This window comes from Periplaneta americana, chromosome 9, assembly GCF_040183065.1.
Source record: "Periplaneta americana isolate PAMFEO1 chromosome 9, P.americana_PAMFEO1_priV1, whole genome shotgun sequence".
NCBI classification, from domain to species: domain Eukaryota; kingdom Metazoa; phylum Arthropoda; class Insecta; order Blattodea; family Blattidae; genus Periplaneta; species Periplaneta americana.
The window spans coordinates 129,093,421-129,110,609 of record NC_091125.1 but is presented as its reverse complement, the minus strand read 5'-3'; the positions used below and the strand labels follow the sequence as shown (position 1 = coordinate 129,110,609).

Genomic DNA, 17,189 nt, shown 5'->3' with positions numbered 1-17,189 from the left:
TGAATTTTGCAGATTTGGAAGAAGTTTGTAAATTTGGAATGTCAACTTGGAAAAAAACGAGCACTTCCTCCGGCATATTATTTTGTTTGAGTTTAATAGAGGAACAAAGGCAGAGGAAGTGGCTAGAAACATTTGTACTGCGTACGGAGAGAATGCCATCGGAGAAAGGACTGCAATAAAATGGTTCTGTCGTTTCAAAACACAAAACCCCGTACAAAAGTTTAGTGTCCATCCATAGAAGATGATGTTATGCGTCTGGTGGGATAAAGAAGGCGTTGTGTATTACTAATTGCTTGCCAGGAATGTAACCATAACTGCTGATATTTGCGGCAGCAATAAAAGAAAAGCGACTAGGGGTACAGAAATGCACGTCAGTACTCCGCTATCCAGGAGCTTGGTTGGGAGGTGATACCATATCTATCCTCCATACTGTCCCGATCTTAAGCCCTCAGGATCCCACCTGTTCTGTTCTCTATCCAACAATCTTGAATGGAACTCCTTTGATAATAAAGATACTCTACAAACTTGGCTTGACGACTTCAATTTCTAAGCAACAGATTTTTTCAGATTCGGAAGGAACCGAAAAACTATCCCAGCGTTGGCAGGGAGTCGTAGATAATGTAGGAGAATTTATTACTGATTAAAGGCTCATTCACAATGAAAATTAAACATAACGTAAGCGTTAACTTAAGAATGTAAAGGTTACGGTAAAATCAATAAGTCATACCATCATTCACGATGGGAACATAAACATAACAGCAAACATACTTGGTAATCATGGAAACATAACGACGCCATTTCCTCATATTCTGCCGTATACTTCAGCGCTCCACGATTGTGTTCTGTTTGCAAATCACTTAAGCATGAGCATGAAAGTTTGGCGTTTGCAAACTTTCATGTTAACGTCTTACGGTAATGTTTGTCAATGTTTATGTGAATCATTGTGAATGATCCCATTTGGTAGCCTGGCCGCAAACTCTGTGTTTATGTTACGATTATGTTTAATTTTCATTGTGAATGGGCCTTAATGTTTGTCTTCTATTTATCTCAAATAAAATCTTTTGTTACAGAGAAAAAACGCTACAAACTTTTGCATCAACCCATTATTATTATTATTATTATTATTATTATTATTATTATTATTGAGGTACTAATGAAAAATTGACATGGTACACACCATTTGAAAATCAAACTTTCAAACATACCGTACACGTACATAGGCATACATACATACATACATACATACATACATACATACATACATACATACATACATACAGGGACATCATTTTATTTTTACTTCAATTTTTATTGTACCTGAGTTTTTGAATGTTCTTCACTCCCACCCCTTCTACTAAGGAAGTTCCAACTCCACGCAGAACCAAGACCGCAGATAGTAAGCAGTACTGAGTTACTGAGTATAGTACGTTCCAGAAATATGTTCGCGTTTTCCAGTGACGAAAGAGCTTTCAATATTGAATCATATTTTCGCACAGGTACTGTCCGTTTGCCTCCGTCGCATCCCGATTTCCCCCACCTGCTTCTGCTCGCCCCTCTGTAAAACCTGGGCTGTTTTAGCTCTTTTCTGAAAACATTAATTTCTCTTAGGAATTGGACGTTTACGTAATATTATACAGCTGTTTAATTTAACTTAAATAAAAGGGCCTCGTTAAGTAATTAACTGTCACGTGATTTCCTCCCTTTCTACAATCCTGCGGCATAACCACTTGGACGGACAGTAGATAGCATGTCTGAGTAATTTTATATTTTCGGGTCGGGCAGAAGTGAAGATTGAATTCACAGTACGTAGATTAGGTACAGAATTATTTCAACATGAGTTACTAGTACGAAGGACGAAACTGGCAATTGGAATTAGATGCAATAGTCTATAGTGCGATAATATGCACAAAAGAACTGAAGCCTGTATCGAAATGAACGGCCACCATTTTCAAAATTGTGTTTAAATATTCATATTATGATTATTTTTCAATTTAACTTCTTTCTCTATATTGTACGCTAATGTGCTGTAGACAGTATACACTGCATAATGAATACGTTGGCATGGATAACTCACTTCGTGAGTAAAAACACTTATTCTTAATACAGTACTGTACTTTGATTAAAGAAAAACCTAATGAAAATTATCAAACTCAAAATCGCGATATTTCCTAGTTTACGTAAATGGATGAACTACTTTTCTTCCTTCCTAACCTAGTAGAGTGATTTGTGTTTTACGCCAGTATCATCGAACTCCAGTCTTGGAGGGGGGAGCAAGCGGTGTTTCCGGTTCTCTAAAGGTATAGACAGGTTAATATTAAAAATGTTAGTAAAAATAAAATGATGTCCCTGTACATACATACATACACACACATAAACAGAAGTACTCGAAAGGAAACCTGCCCCAAGGTCGTTATGTTCACCTTAAATCTTGAAAGACCATCCCCATAGCATTCGGTTGAAAACGCTGAATGTAGGCTGAAGTAAACACTGGGACAGTCTTGCGAGGAACAGCATTTTCTGAGAAACAGGAAGCATTGCATTTATAACTCATTCTTGTTTTTTAATGTTACAGCTGAAGACAATCTGGGTAAGCTGCGAAGGAAGCGAAACAGCCGACAAGGAGAAAATGGGTTCAATTGATTATTTACCTCGCAGGGGATTCCCAGGCTACTATTTTCCTTACAACAGCACAGAGAATTATATGAGTCCGTTAGTGGCTATCCCCTTTGAAAACCCAGAGCGTAAGTTGAATCTTTAACAAAATAGAAACGATATTGAAAAGGCCATTCGGCTTGGTTGAGGTGCATTACCTTTTTTAATACACTTTAACATGATGAAGTTTTTAAGTTTTAAACTTTTATCATAATCAAACGAATGTTGGGTATTTAAAATATGTTCTCGATATTATGAAAATTCAACAGTCTGGTTATCTTATTCGATAATATTCCAACTATCTTGTACTATCTCACTATAGAAAACTGTACACAGAAAATGGTCTTCCTAGTAGTCCCTAAGATTGCGATTTGAGGTCATGCCACGGATGAGGGCGATGGATTTTTTAAGTATGAATTTATTTGGAAGGAAAGTGAAACCAAAGAGCCAATTTCATAGATTTACGATATGTAGTAAGAACCTTGAAACAGACAAAGTTATCGCCAAGCTGCTTCTGGCCCTATCAGGTTCCATACTTTGCGGGCATCTTGATTAAGACTGCAGATATCTGTGTAGGATAATGTATCATAGAGGCCTCTGAAAGAGAAACAAGACAGAAAATAGGGAAATGAGAAATAACAGACCTTCTTAGGGAGCAAGGATCTAACAATAAGACCACAGTTAGAAATTCCTTACATAATTGTGTTTCCATCAACAATTTTTCACGTTTCTAAACCTTTTCTTCTTGTCTTCCATCCTTCATTGCATCGAATTGCATTATAGGCCTACGTCCTATTAAGTACATTGCATTGCACACCATTACATTACATTATATTTATTGATTTGATAAAATTGTTTTTTAATATAATATAATAGTGTTTTATTTGGAGTTCAGTCTAATTGACATATCGCAAATTTAAAATCAATGACATTTACATATGTAAATGATCATTGTGTATTGTGAAAATTAAAGCAAACGTTTTCGCTCTTCGGGCTTTTACATACAATATCTTGTACATTTTTTCATGTCTTTATTGCGGAATGTGTACAAACTGATTAAACACAACCTTTATATAATAATAAAACAACTATTTTATGATTGACTTATGATGATTGACGATCTAAAATTTAAAAATGCAGGTATAAAATTTAATATATAATAAAATTGCGACTGAACTGTTGGTCTTATGTTTAAATTATAACATTATAAAATTGCAAACATGATAAAAACCATTTGATTCCTCTTTAAACTTCATAATAGCTTCCATTAGTTGGATGTTTTACTGCGAGCCTTGGTCTCAATGATTCATCACTCGTTTTTATGGTGAAATCATTCTGAAATATATTAATTGAGGGGCTGGGTGCAAGAAGGGCATTTCAAGGGATGTGCCCTTTTTGAGTAAGACGCTTTATTGTGTTCTCTGATCTGTTATGCATATGATCACCAAGTTGTAGTTCAATACTGTGATCATAGAGGTCAGGAGTACCCAAAATGTAAAGGCGTGCATAGGTAATATTATTATGGTTTGAATTTTCAACATCAATTTTCTCAAAACTTGCATTTGAGAGAAGTGCCTATCTTCCACCACAAACCCTCAATTATTATGTGAGCAATTTTTCAATGGAAAATCTTATATAAATGCGAATTATAAATAATAAAACAATATTATATTATATTATATTATATTATATTATATTATATTATATTATATTATATTATATTATATTATATTATATTATATTATATTATATTATATTGACTATCTGAATATCTTTTTCATCATGCTTTCTAAAATTGTTTTTGCACGATCATGTTTTTTTTGTTGTATTTACAGCTATTGTTGCTAGGGAAACCATTCCATTCTTCATAACACAAAACTGTACTGAAATAGATCCATTACAGTGCACTTATTGTTACTAATACAGTTTTGCGAAGGCTTTGTGGAATAATATTGCTCTAAATGTTCAATGCAAAATATATTGTATCTGTATTTTTTTTTCTTTCGCTGTTATTTATACTCGCTTTAACATCTTTGGTCATATCGCGAGTTAATCTTTTTTTAGTAAAATTATATTTCTTACATATATTTCATAGATACGTCATAAATTGTACCGAATATGTAAGAATTAAGAATATTTGATGGGTATAGAATGCAGACTACAGGTTATTTAGTATTTTAATCTAGAATGGATTCACACCCACTTCAAAGTTTATCTTCAGAGTGCAGTTTACACTTCAGTGCACATCCTGGATGGACTCACACTCACTTTGAGGGTCACCTTTACTGATGTTTGTTGAGTTCCGCAACTACGCAAGGGTGCATGGGTTCATTCAATTAACTAACCTGCCCTCTGTTTACAAGATATTGAAACGAAACTACGTTAACAAGTAGATTTTAAAACGGAAAATCGAATTAAACATTCTCCCGAAAAAGGGCCTATGGACCTATGGACACATTTTTCACGATTTATTTGAAAAAAAGAGTAATTTTTCGTGAAAATTCTCCATGAAACCTGTTTCTTCCTGAAAATGTCGTTATTATTAAGTAATTTCATTAATTTATATCAATTTAACGAAAATTTGTGGATATATTTAACTTAATTTTGGACTGTTATTAAGGGATTTGCATTATCAATGCATAAAATCAAGTTTTAAACACATTAATACCAAAAAATCACGCCCCTAATTATACAAGAAGAAATTACGTTATCATTCCGTTTTCTTTTGTATTCACACTTTTTTATACATTACTAAACAGTGTAAGAATGGGAAGTTTTTCATATTTATACTTACGTTAGACTAAACCTAATACCATAGGGCCGTATTCATAGACATTCTTAGAGCGGACTTTCGGTGGATGATCAGCGAACTAACGTTTTTCGTATTCATAAACCAGTATTAGCTATATGATATTATATGAGTTCTGTACAAGTAATCGGTCGATAGCCGGGCTAGTTTAGCACGGTAGTAACGCGCGCTAGCGAAATGTCTATGAATAGCACTCATACAGATCATAACCTCCAAAAACCTTCGCTACAGAGACTAATTCCAATTAAAATCATCCCCAAGAATACGAACGCCAAAACAGCTACGATCACGACTGCGACAAAGAGCATCACTAACAAACTTAGCACCACAAAAACTTTATTATTATTATTATTATTATTATTATTATTATTATTATTATTATTATTATTATTATTATTATTATTATTATTATTATTATTACTACTACTACTATTATTATTAGCAGTAGTAGCAGTAATAATTATTAGTAGCAGTAGTAGTAGTAGTAGGTGTAGTAGTAGTAGTGTTATAGTTATTTAATGTATCGTTTGTTTTTTTTTTTTCAGCTGGGACTTTGGTCAATGTGGAATGCAGAGTGTGGGCTCCTAATATAGAGTACAACAAAGACAAAGGCGTCGGTCTCGTGCGATTCGAGGTGTGGGTCAACTGAGACGCTTACTTGTTCTGCAGCTGCCAAATATAGGTACAAAACTTCGTGTTGTGAAGGGGGCTTAACATTATATGTAATAACCGGAGTTGACTGTATTTTAAGTATGTTTTATTCCAAAACAACGCCAATTCTTATCTAAAAGGTTGTGTTGTTGTGTATGTCACTTGAAAACTGCCTCCTTAGACTGGTGGATACAAGAACTAGACCAATCCTTGGATAATAATGAACTTAACATGTTTTTGGGATTACACTTTTCAACTGTTTTCATAAGAATATTTATTATTGGTCTAAGATATAATTTAAATGCATTTGTAGAAACAGCTGAAAACTTGCTGGTTTCCACTAATTTTTTCACAATTTACAAACATAAGGAACATTTTTCCACGATACAAGACCTACTTTCTAGTCAAATGTGGAAGGGGATTTTGTCACTAGAAAATGTTAACGATTTATACTTCATATTTAACCGTTGAAATAAATATTTCATTTTGGTCACATAAATAAGCTATTGCTCTTTTATTTTCACAGTAATATTTTTGATTATACATTTTGATTTTGATTGCAATATAAATCTATTACTAGCCAGTACATCTCACTTGACGATATGTGTCGGAGGAAAAACAATTGTTTGCATACATCTGAAGTGTGACTAATGCAATATGTAGCTAGTCAGCGATGTATGCAATGGAGGGAGAAATGAACTGGCCACCGTACCCTATTATCTCCTGGCCTAGTTGCTTCATGAGTGATGCCTTGTTGGTGTCCAGACCTGTCTTCGGACAGTTCAATAAACAATAACAATATAAATAGATAAACTGTACAATTTCATCAACTTTCACACAAACAATCTGTAAAGGGACGGCAGAACAACCATAAGCTCTGGTACACATGCTATTTCACAATATTCTTGTAATGTCATATTGGCTTGAAATAGTGAATCATTACTATATCAATAAGAAGCAAAAACATGGTTTAATGCAAATGATCTTGTTTTGAACGAAGGTAAAACCACAGTCTAAAACAGGGATCGTCAGCACAGAGCACGCTGGGGCTAGCATCTCTTACTCGAGGAAAACGCAGTGCACCATGGAACAATAGACTGTGCGATAGTAGCGATCCTAGTGGCAAGCAACTAAAGTTAAACTGTCATTGAATGCATATTCCCTACGTATTGAGCTTCGTGACTGTATGTACTAGACTGTGGTAAATCTAAATCATTAATCTTTTCTTTACAATCTTTTAATGGAAATATTTACTTTAATATGTCGAGCATTGTAGTTGACACGAAACTTACTTGGGAACACTGTATTGAACACATTTGTAGAAAATTGTCTATAACTTTGTTTTTATTGAGAAGTCTGAAAACTAAGCAACGTGTGACGGTACCTTTATGAACACAAATTGTTATGGTCCGTCCCAGGAATCTCTAGAGTAACTTGGCGCATATGGGGGCGGAGTCTATCTGTGCCGGAGTGTATTGCGGATAGCATCAGCTCGAAGCCGCTAAGGGGTAAGATTTTCGTGGTAGAGAGTTCAGATAGAAATGATTCCCTTCCTGCAAGCGATTGGTAGCTTCGTTCAGCCAATGCCTCTCCCCAGAGCGGTCATTGGTCCTAGCCCTCCCACATACCACTTGCGCAAAGGTCTTATTTCGTCTTTCTACTCTACAGATTCCTGGGACGAACCATAGCTATGGATTTCGAGTTTCTTTCATAATTTTCTTCAATTTATCAACAGTAATCTCACTAGAGGTTTTGATTTATCTAGAGAAAATCAAAACTCGAGTGGGATTTAATTGACTATTACACGATTAGAAGAAAGTATATAAAGATTAGAAGTAACAAAGTACTCTGTGGACGGTTACTAGTCAAGAAGGCTTTGTTGATTCAGTTTAATTTTTATTAAACATTTGCATTCCACTTCAATCATCCGGATCCCAGTAATCAACGTCACTTGACAGATGACTTTCAATAAATCTTAGTATTGAACAATCGCTGATACGTGACTATCCATAATATCATAGGCTATAGCAGAAGCTATAACAAACATAACCTAAATAATATAAACAAGTGTTAGAAAAGTTTTAATTAGGGATGATGAAATAAACAAGAAACGTTTTAATTAACGATGATGAAATAAAAAAAATAAACATGAATAATTTAAAAGATACAATTATTGAAAGTGCAATTTCAAAATTTGAATGTTTTAGTGGTTGGTGGTTCAGTTGATGTTATATTGGACGTGTGCGTAAAAGAAGTGAACTCGTTGATGTACATGGTATATCCCTCAACTTATTCAGGATTTCCGAATGGTGCTCTTCATTTATTTGTAAATAGGGTTTCAGGGAAGATGCATAGCTATGACCAGTGATCTTTATTAATTCTTGTTTTTGAATGCCAATGCGAGTCATATTTGAAAGTGTTGTGCATCGACTGGAGTGGTTTGTAATTTTCTGTTTTTTGATGTCCAGACCAGTGCAGTTTGAAATGTTGGCAAACAAAGAAACAAATGCTAGGGTAGTGATAAAAATAAACAAATGCTAGGGACGCGATAAAATTAAACAAATGCTAGGGACGAGATAAAATTGTGCGATAAGGAGCCATGATTAGTTGAAAGACGTCCCTTTGTACCGTTTTATTGGTCAAAAGTAGTGTGACGTAGTAAAAGTGTAATAGTCATGCTAAAATGCCATAAAGTGCTGTAGCCAACTCGTGAATAATCTTATTATGACACTCGTGAAAATTGTACGACAAGCATTCACTCATGCCATAATCATCAAGATTATCCAATTGTTGCATAAATAATTATTACAGTAAACTCATCACATAAAATATTTAGTTTTTCCAATATGACTGTCAAGTGATTAAATGATTTGTTTTCCACAGCATGTGTTAGCAGTCGAGGAGTCATGACTTAAGCACGAATGTGACTGAACTGACTGGTGAAGATCAGTTCCACGCACAGATTTCCTGCCGTACCGAAGACTCCAGCATGCTTTTACTGTTTGGTTGTTTAGATATTGGAAAGCAAATAAGAACTGTTCGATGTTTGTGCTAGTGGTATGTGTACCAATATTTTTTTCAAAGAACCACGTATTTGTTCTGCAAGTACTGTGATGCTTAATGGTTGGTCAAAGTGAAAATATCAACAGAGTTCAAAAACAAGATAAATAATATGTTTTATCATTAAATTATATAAATTATATTTGACAAATAGTTTTATATAACATTTTGAACCATTTTGATATTTTACAAGTCAGTGTTATATTAAATAAACTACTGTATTTGTACATTTTAGCTCTCACATCTTATCAAATCTTGTAAGTTCTAAAATATAACACGGAATCTGTCCATAGTAGGCTATGTGTATATTTTAATATCATAGAGCAATTTTGTGTATGTTTTAACGCAATGTTTTTCAACTTCAGTGGTCGAATTGGATATAAATTACTGTGAAACATCGGTGGTTTTTGATGTCCGAATCAGGAGAATTCAAATCAGATCCCACCATTCTGCAAAGGTATAGATGACTTCTATTAAGGTCTTTAAATCTCACATTTGCATAGAACTGTCTTAACAATGTTAGTTAGCTACATGTTTAGAGGATGCGAACAGGGCTGATGTACTACATGATCTAAACCTAATCAGTTTGCGTTGACTAGATTTACTTAACGTTTTGATGAACTGTTATTATATTGCATTTTAAACGTTGTGGAACTGTAGCGTTTTAATTTCTCATAAAAAATCTAATTTAAGGCATACTAAAAACAACTTTTCTAAATTAAAACTTATAGCTTAGCTCAGTCGTTCTCAAAGTGGGGTCCATGGACCTCCAGGTTCATTCATTCTAAGAGTCAGTGAATATTTTGGACAGGTACTTTTTTGTTTCATTCAGGATGTTTTTTTTTTATTTGTCAATAATGTCAGAACTTACATACCGGTAACTCTGTTGAATATTTATGCTTATTAAGAATGTTGAAGAAAAAATTAATACTCAAGCAGATATTTTCAAATAATAAGAAAAGTATTAACAGCAGTCCTAATACAATTAAGAAAAGCAATTTCGGTATACTTAATGATCTATAACTAGTGAGCTAAGTTATCCATTTAAAACATAATTTAAAAAATTACGTAATTCTGATATAAATCATGTATATTCAAAAGAGAAAGAATTACGTAGATTCTTTGTGCTTTCGTAACACTCACACTGGAAAGAGATTACTAAAAGCATCACATACGGCCGATCTACTCGCAGGAAGGAATCATAGGATTCTTGTTAACGCTCTTAGATCTTTCTAAATTTGTTTTTAGTGCCAGTATGCTTTATAATTATTTATATATCCTGCTGCCATTCTGTGTACACTCTCAATTTGACCACTGTGTAGCACATATTTTAATACAGCAAATTTGTCTGCTGGCACTGTCACAAGACTGAATATACTCGTAATTGAAATGGTATGTACCGATGAAACATGTTCCGGAATAAAGAAATTTGAACATGTTGAGCTATTACCAAGTCATAACTGGAAGAGCTGGGAAACTACGACAATATATAGGGTCAAATGTAAGTAATGCCACTAATTTCAGGGGGTTATTCTTCGAGAAACTTCAAACAAAAAAGATTTAATACAATTTTGTTCGTTTGTGATTCCTTTTCGAGATAAAAATTGTTTTATATGAAATATTTCATAGCGTGTTTTGAGAAAGACGTCCACACCTGTGAAGTAACGGTTAGCGCGTCTGGTCGCGAAACCAGGTGGTCCGGGTTCGATTCTCGGTCGGGGCAAGTTACCTGGTTGAGGTTTTCTCCGGGGTTTTCCCTCAACCCAATATGAGCAAGTGCAGGATAACTTTCGGTGCTGGACCCCGGACTCATTTCACCGGCATTATCACTTTCATCTCATTCAGACGCTAAATAACCTAAGCTGTTGATAAAGCGTCGTAAAATAACCTACTAAAATAAAATAAAAATTGAGAAAGACATTGATTGAATTCCGAAAATGCTCAGTCAATTTATGAACTCAATGTATTATGATAATAAATTATTAATAATTGAATAATTTTAGTTTTGTCTTTATATGTGCAGAAATTTTATCCGAACAAATGTAACTTTCCGTTCTGCAAAGAAATTTTTCATGTGACATTTGTTCGGATAAAATTTCTGCATATTTAAAGGATAAAACTAAAATTCGTTCAATAATTTATTACCATAATACTCTGCTCTCTTAAATTGACAGCATATTGGGAATTGAATCAATGGCTTTTTCAAAACACGCTGTGAAATTTTTCATATAAAACAATTTTATCTCACAAAAGAAGCGAAAACAAACAAAATTGTATTAATCTCTGTTTGAAATATCTCAAAGAATAATCCCTTGAAATTAATGACATTACTTAGGGTTCAATCTGTATACCTATACCATTTTCCTCGTGTTACAAGGAAATTCAAGTGATGCGCTACTCTGCAGCCTCAAGATTAAATCCCTGGCGTAGTAGTCTATACCAGCGGTCGGCATTTCGTGATTCAACCCCTTAATACACAAACAGGGCGGATGGGTAAGGCATGATCTCCCTCTCCTTAATCATTCAATGTTAAACAATTTGGATATCCTCTCCCGCCTACTGTCCCTTTACTGTGTATTGCGGGCTGCATTTTATGTTATGTAATCTTTACCGACCACTTGTCTATACTGAATTGTTGTAGCGGATTATCCGCCAGAAGTAGAAAAAGCGAACTGATATAGATTTATGGCTGCTAATTTTTCTTTGTACATTTTTCATTCACACGTTGTTCCCACTTATTGTTACCTAGACAGTGCTCTCTATTTCTCAGCTCTCGTCCAATATTTGAATAACTACTAATTTTATAGTAGGCAGTTTCTTAACACAAGCCTTCCGCTTTACATGTATTAATTACTTATTTGTAATGGTACTCTCTATTTCGATATACAGAGACAATAGTCAGTTTTGTAGCTCTTTATGTCACAGAGTATGTATTATTATTATTTTTAATGTTAGTTACGGACAGACCTTCATGTAGCCAGTAATGAGGGGTGTAGTCAAGGCAAGTGTGGTTGGAAATTGAATCAAATTTCCGTGGTGCACTCAAACATTTCTATGTTACTTTTGGAATAATGGTTAACTACGGTCCGTTTCAGGAATCTGTAGAGTAACTTCACACATTTTGGGCGGAGTCTATTTGTGCCGGAGTGCATTGCGGGCAGCATCAGCTCGAGGCCGCTAAGGGGTAAGATGCTCGTGGTAGAAGGTGAAGTACACTTCAGATCGAAATGATACCCTCCCTGCAAGCGATTGGTTGAACCAATCATTGGCCCTAGCCCTCCCACATACCACTTGCGCAGAGGTCTTGTTTCGTCTTTCTGCTGTACAGATTCCTAGGACGGCCCAAAGGTCTAAGTACTGACGACCTTCTTACCTAGGTTGAAGAGACATGTCCTGCAGTGTTCAATTTACGTTACAGTCCTTTAATTGGCAGGCCTCTGTTGTACTGTTACAATTTTTATAAATTGAGAAAATTCTCTGCCTCTCCCACTTTCCTTCCCCTCGCCAGCACTTTCAAACTTTTCTTCTTCTCTTTTTCTCTCTCGGAACTACAGATAATAGGCTAGATTAGAGATTAGAGGTTCCATCCTAACGACAGGAAACCTGACTACATTCTTGTAGTGTATAGTTTCATTAATATCTACAGATAAGCGAAGGAATATTACCGTAACATAAACAGCATAGGGCCGCATTCTTTGCAAATTTATATTGTTTACTAATGCATTGCAGCCATTCCAGTTGTCATGGATGTCACATTTTTACTATTTTTAAATTCTATATATTGAGAATATCAGTAGGCCTGTAATTTAGAGAAAAAATTTGTTTGAATAAAATTTATTATTATTGCAAAAAATAAAGAAAAGGTTTCGTCAGGATGTTACAGGATTTGTGAACTCACTTCACACCTTATTAATAAGAAGTGTAAAACACAGGTATTTGCCTCAAGCACAAAAAGAGTCATTCTCATAGTGTCTATGTGAAAGCTATCTCATGGCATCCAATTGGTGCGCAAAAACATAATCGGTAAATATTTTGTAGCCGTTTCTTTCACGTCACGGATGTTACAGATGAGTTAATATCCTTAATTTTTCCGGTTTCAAAACAACTGTGACATTTCTAAGTCAAAATATTCACTTGAACTGTAAGATTGCTAATTGTTATTAACCCAAACTACAGATGTGGACAAATTATTAACAAAATTGACGATTTTTATGATAATTCTGTTTACAAAATTTAACTTTTCAATTTACACTACAGTTGACAATTTTTCATATTTCTATCATTATAGTAGACAGAAAAATGCAAAAATATCAACTGTAGTTTAAATTGAAGAGCCAATTTTTATAAGAATATATAATAAAAATCCTTAATTTTGATAAAAATTTGTAAATATGCAAAAATGTCAACTGCAGTCTAAATTGAAGAGTCAAATTTTGACAAAATATAAAATAAAAATCTTCAGTTTTGCTAATTATTTGGAAATATCCAAAATGTGAACTGTAGTCCAAATTGAAGAGTCGAATTTGGTAAAAATATATAGTAAAAATCTTCAGTTTTGCTAATAATTTGTAATATGCAAAAATATCAAATGTAGTTCAAATTCAAGAGTGAAATTTTCTAAAAATATACAATACAAATCTTCAATTTTGCTAATTATTTGGAAATACGCAAAACTGTCAACTGCAGTCTGAATTGAAGAATCATATTTTGTAAAAATATATAATAAAAATCTTCAATTTTGATAATAATCTGTCCACGTCTGTACTTAAAATAAATGGGAGAAAGAATGTAGTACAGAGTAAAAAGTTCCTAGATCCTGGAGCTCTGGAATTAACGTGCAGGCTCTCAAAATATTTCTTCAACAATAGCTGCTTGAAAAACATGCATTAACAGCTTATCTCTCTGTGAATAATTGCTGCAAACATTAGGAAAACAAAAAGTACCTATTACCTAACCATGACCACTTAGAATCAATGCCCATGAAACTTGTAAAATATTTTCCTTTTGAAAATAAACATTAGAATATTTAAATTTAGAGCCTTATCTATCTCTTACACTAATAATAAACAAATATTTCTGAAAAATACATTTTCATTAGAATTCCCAATTTGCCTGGAATGGCTGATTATCATGTTCACCTCAATGGAATAATGACTAGCATGCCCGACCGTGAAACAAACGGGCCTGTGTTCAAATCCCAGTTAGTTACCTTAACTTTCGCCTTCATTAATTTAAACTTCCACCGGAGATGTAGTACCATGATTTGCATTCTGTCTGAGGGAACTGCATAACTTCCAGGTAGACGAAGAGACTGTTATATCGGACTTCTTCGGACCTGGGTGTTGTGTAGCTGCATCGACAGAAGGCACCATAGTGAATCACGATACCACAGTATTGCGATTTTCGTTTCACTATAGAATGCAGCAGGATGTAGTAACGTGATTTTCTAGTCTTCGGGCCCTCCTTAGTAGGAAAAATGCATGATCATTCTATCATTCCATCAATACTAGATGGTCTCCGCACTTGGAAGCGTACAAATGTAATTACTGGAACAGGAGACAAAGAATGTTGCTCAGTAATTTGATAGGATAGCCTGTCAACACGCTGGGAATATGTGAACATTGAACTGGGTATGGAGGACATAAGGGGGCGAGGATTTTGGGAATTCCAACCATGTGATGAATCTTAATATCTTCCAAGAATTACTTACAGGTTTAATTATTATCAGAATTGTAGTGTCCAAAACCTTAAGAGTCAGCTACTCTGTTATGTCTGGCTAAGCTGATGACAGAACTTGTAAGTTGTTCTGAAACGTCGGAGATAATCAAGTGTGAACAAACTGTAGGAAACCATGAATTCCTTTTCTGAACACTATCTCCGAGAAAGTCTAAAGTCCAAAAACGTTCGAGACAATGGAAGCAAGAATAAGTTTACAAATATAAACAGTTTGTAATTTGATCCTAACTTACGAATTATTGATACAAATGATGCATTTCTACTTAAGAGACAGAATTAAGTTTCCTACATTGCTTGTGTCAAAAAAACATGTAATATTAATGGTAATATCCATCTCATAAGAAACACATTATAACAATGTAAATTAATTACAATTTAAGATAAACTTTGAATTTTTAACCACTTCTCCAAATAGATCGTAACAGTAAGAGACATTCACCTCAAGCATCTTAAAAATCTACGGTACCTTACATTTAAGGTTATCATTACAAGGGTACAATACTTGACTACACCCCTCCAGAAATTTATTTAGTGAGAGTTATGTACTTGAACACAAGATTTGAGACCATAAAGTTTAATGTACATTTTCTACTTGAGTAGTATAATTCTGAATGTCAGAAATAAACACCAATGTAGTTGATCAGAGAAATCGTATGTTGTCTCATCTGTACATAAAAAGTTTTATTTACATGTTTTAACTCTATATTAGTGTGTTTTGAACAAGATTTCTTAATATCCCACAATGGCCTGATTATATGGCGATACAAGTGAAAGAAGTAACAATTTATCAAAACCATTAAATGTGAAGATGTTGAAAAGAAAAATAATGAAAAAACATTAACAGTTTCTTCCTTTAACATTTTTGTACCAGGCATCGTGAAGACACTTAAGACAGTAGTTAAAGCTTTGTATGAATAATCCTGTACTATTCATCTAGATGTTATTGTCGTCTACATTATACACTGGAGTTAAGTTTTAGTTTTGCAAAAAAGTCTAGCACTAAAAAATCTCTGCCATTCGTTTTGAGAGAACATTACTTGATACTATCTATGCGCAAATAATGTGTCTCACATGGGGATGTACAAGGAAATAATTTGATTGTTAAGTATCAGGGAAATTCCAAAATTAAGATAGGCCTGTGTTACCACTCTAATGCGAAACAATTATCAAACCGAGATATTGTTTGTCCTGCAACATCACTATGCGTATATGTCTAGAATATTTCATTGTATAAGGAGTTTATATTGAAATATGTTCGTTCAATAATTACGTTTCTGCATAAGAAGCAAAAGTGACCTAACAAAAATTCACAAAAAAAAAAACTGAAAGATTTGCGAAATACCTAATGCGGGAAATGTGCTTGAACGCGTTAACAATATGTCAAAATTTCATTTCAAATTAACTTCTCTTACTGCTGGACAAACCCCTGAAGTTGTTGTCAAGTTGATATAAGAAATTACGAAGCTCATTTCGCAAGTCTGACACCATAGCCCCTTCAAACTTCCATCTCTTTGGAACATAAATATACACCTGGAAAAATTTTGCCGCTTATAAATATGTGTAGAATTAAATCACATTACAAAGTTAGTCACGAATTTTTGCAGCGAAGTGATCCCAAAGTGTCACTGAGATAAATGTTTGCATTTGTTTGGAGATCGTGCGCAGAAGTACCGCAATTAAAAAATAAGCTTAATTTTTAAATATATTCATGAAGTAATAATGCTAATAAAGAACAACTTTAATTTGATTTAAGTATGCTTAGTGTTGGAGCTTCTGTCGTATTTTAATAACACCCATCACCAATAATCTGGATAGTGTGGTCACTGCTGTTGCTGTTGTTGAGGTAAAGCACGGATGTCACCTTCAGATTGAATTTTATTTTGCACATTGTCATACACTCATACTCGTGCAATATTACAATATGAGTCTGAGAATTGTGGCATCACATATGCAATTGTTGTATATAAATATATTTTGTATTTTTTTAATTAAAATGTTTTTTTTATATAAATCATCAGTTTATTTCTATTCCTCATTATCTTGCTACCTCCTCCCTCCCTCTCCCTCTACCTCCCTCTCTCTCTCTCTCTCTCTCTCTCTCTCTTCATATATTAGGTACCCCCTGACGGAAGTTTCAATACTTACAATATAATAGTTGCTGAAGCAATTTATTCAATTCATCTACAGTTCCAGAAAAAAAATGGGCCGCCTAATTTTACTGAGTTCTAGATAAAACGCACTGCGCATGTGCAATAAACAAGAGCAGATCGGTATAAATGCT

At 34.1% G+C, this 17,189-nt stretch overlaps 1 protein-coding gene across 1 annotated transcript in view; it reads left to right on the top strand.

The window, feature by feature from the left end:
• Positions 1-16,919, top strand: part of LOC138706504 (sodium/potassium-transporting ATPase subunit beta-2-like) — a 77,825-nt gene extending 60,906 nt beyond the window's left edge. Inside the window, exons 6-8 of the mRNA XM_069835859.1 lie at positions 2,573-2,741; positions 6,007-6,143; positions 8,996-16,919. Of these exons, the coding sequence (XP_069691960.1) occupies positions 2,573-2,741; positions 6,007-6,110 (273 nt within the window). The 3' untranslated portion in view covers positions 6,111-6,143; positions 8,996-16,919. The remainder of the gene's footprint in view (positions 1-2,572; positions 2,742-6,006; positions 6,144-8,995) is intronic.
• Positions 16,920-17,189: the final 270 nt, after the last annotated feature.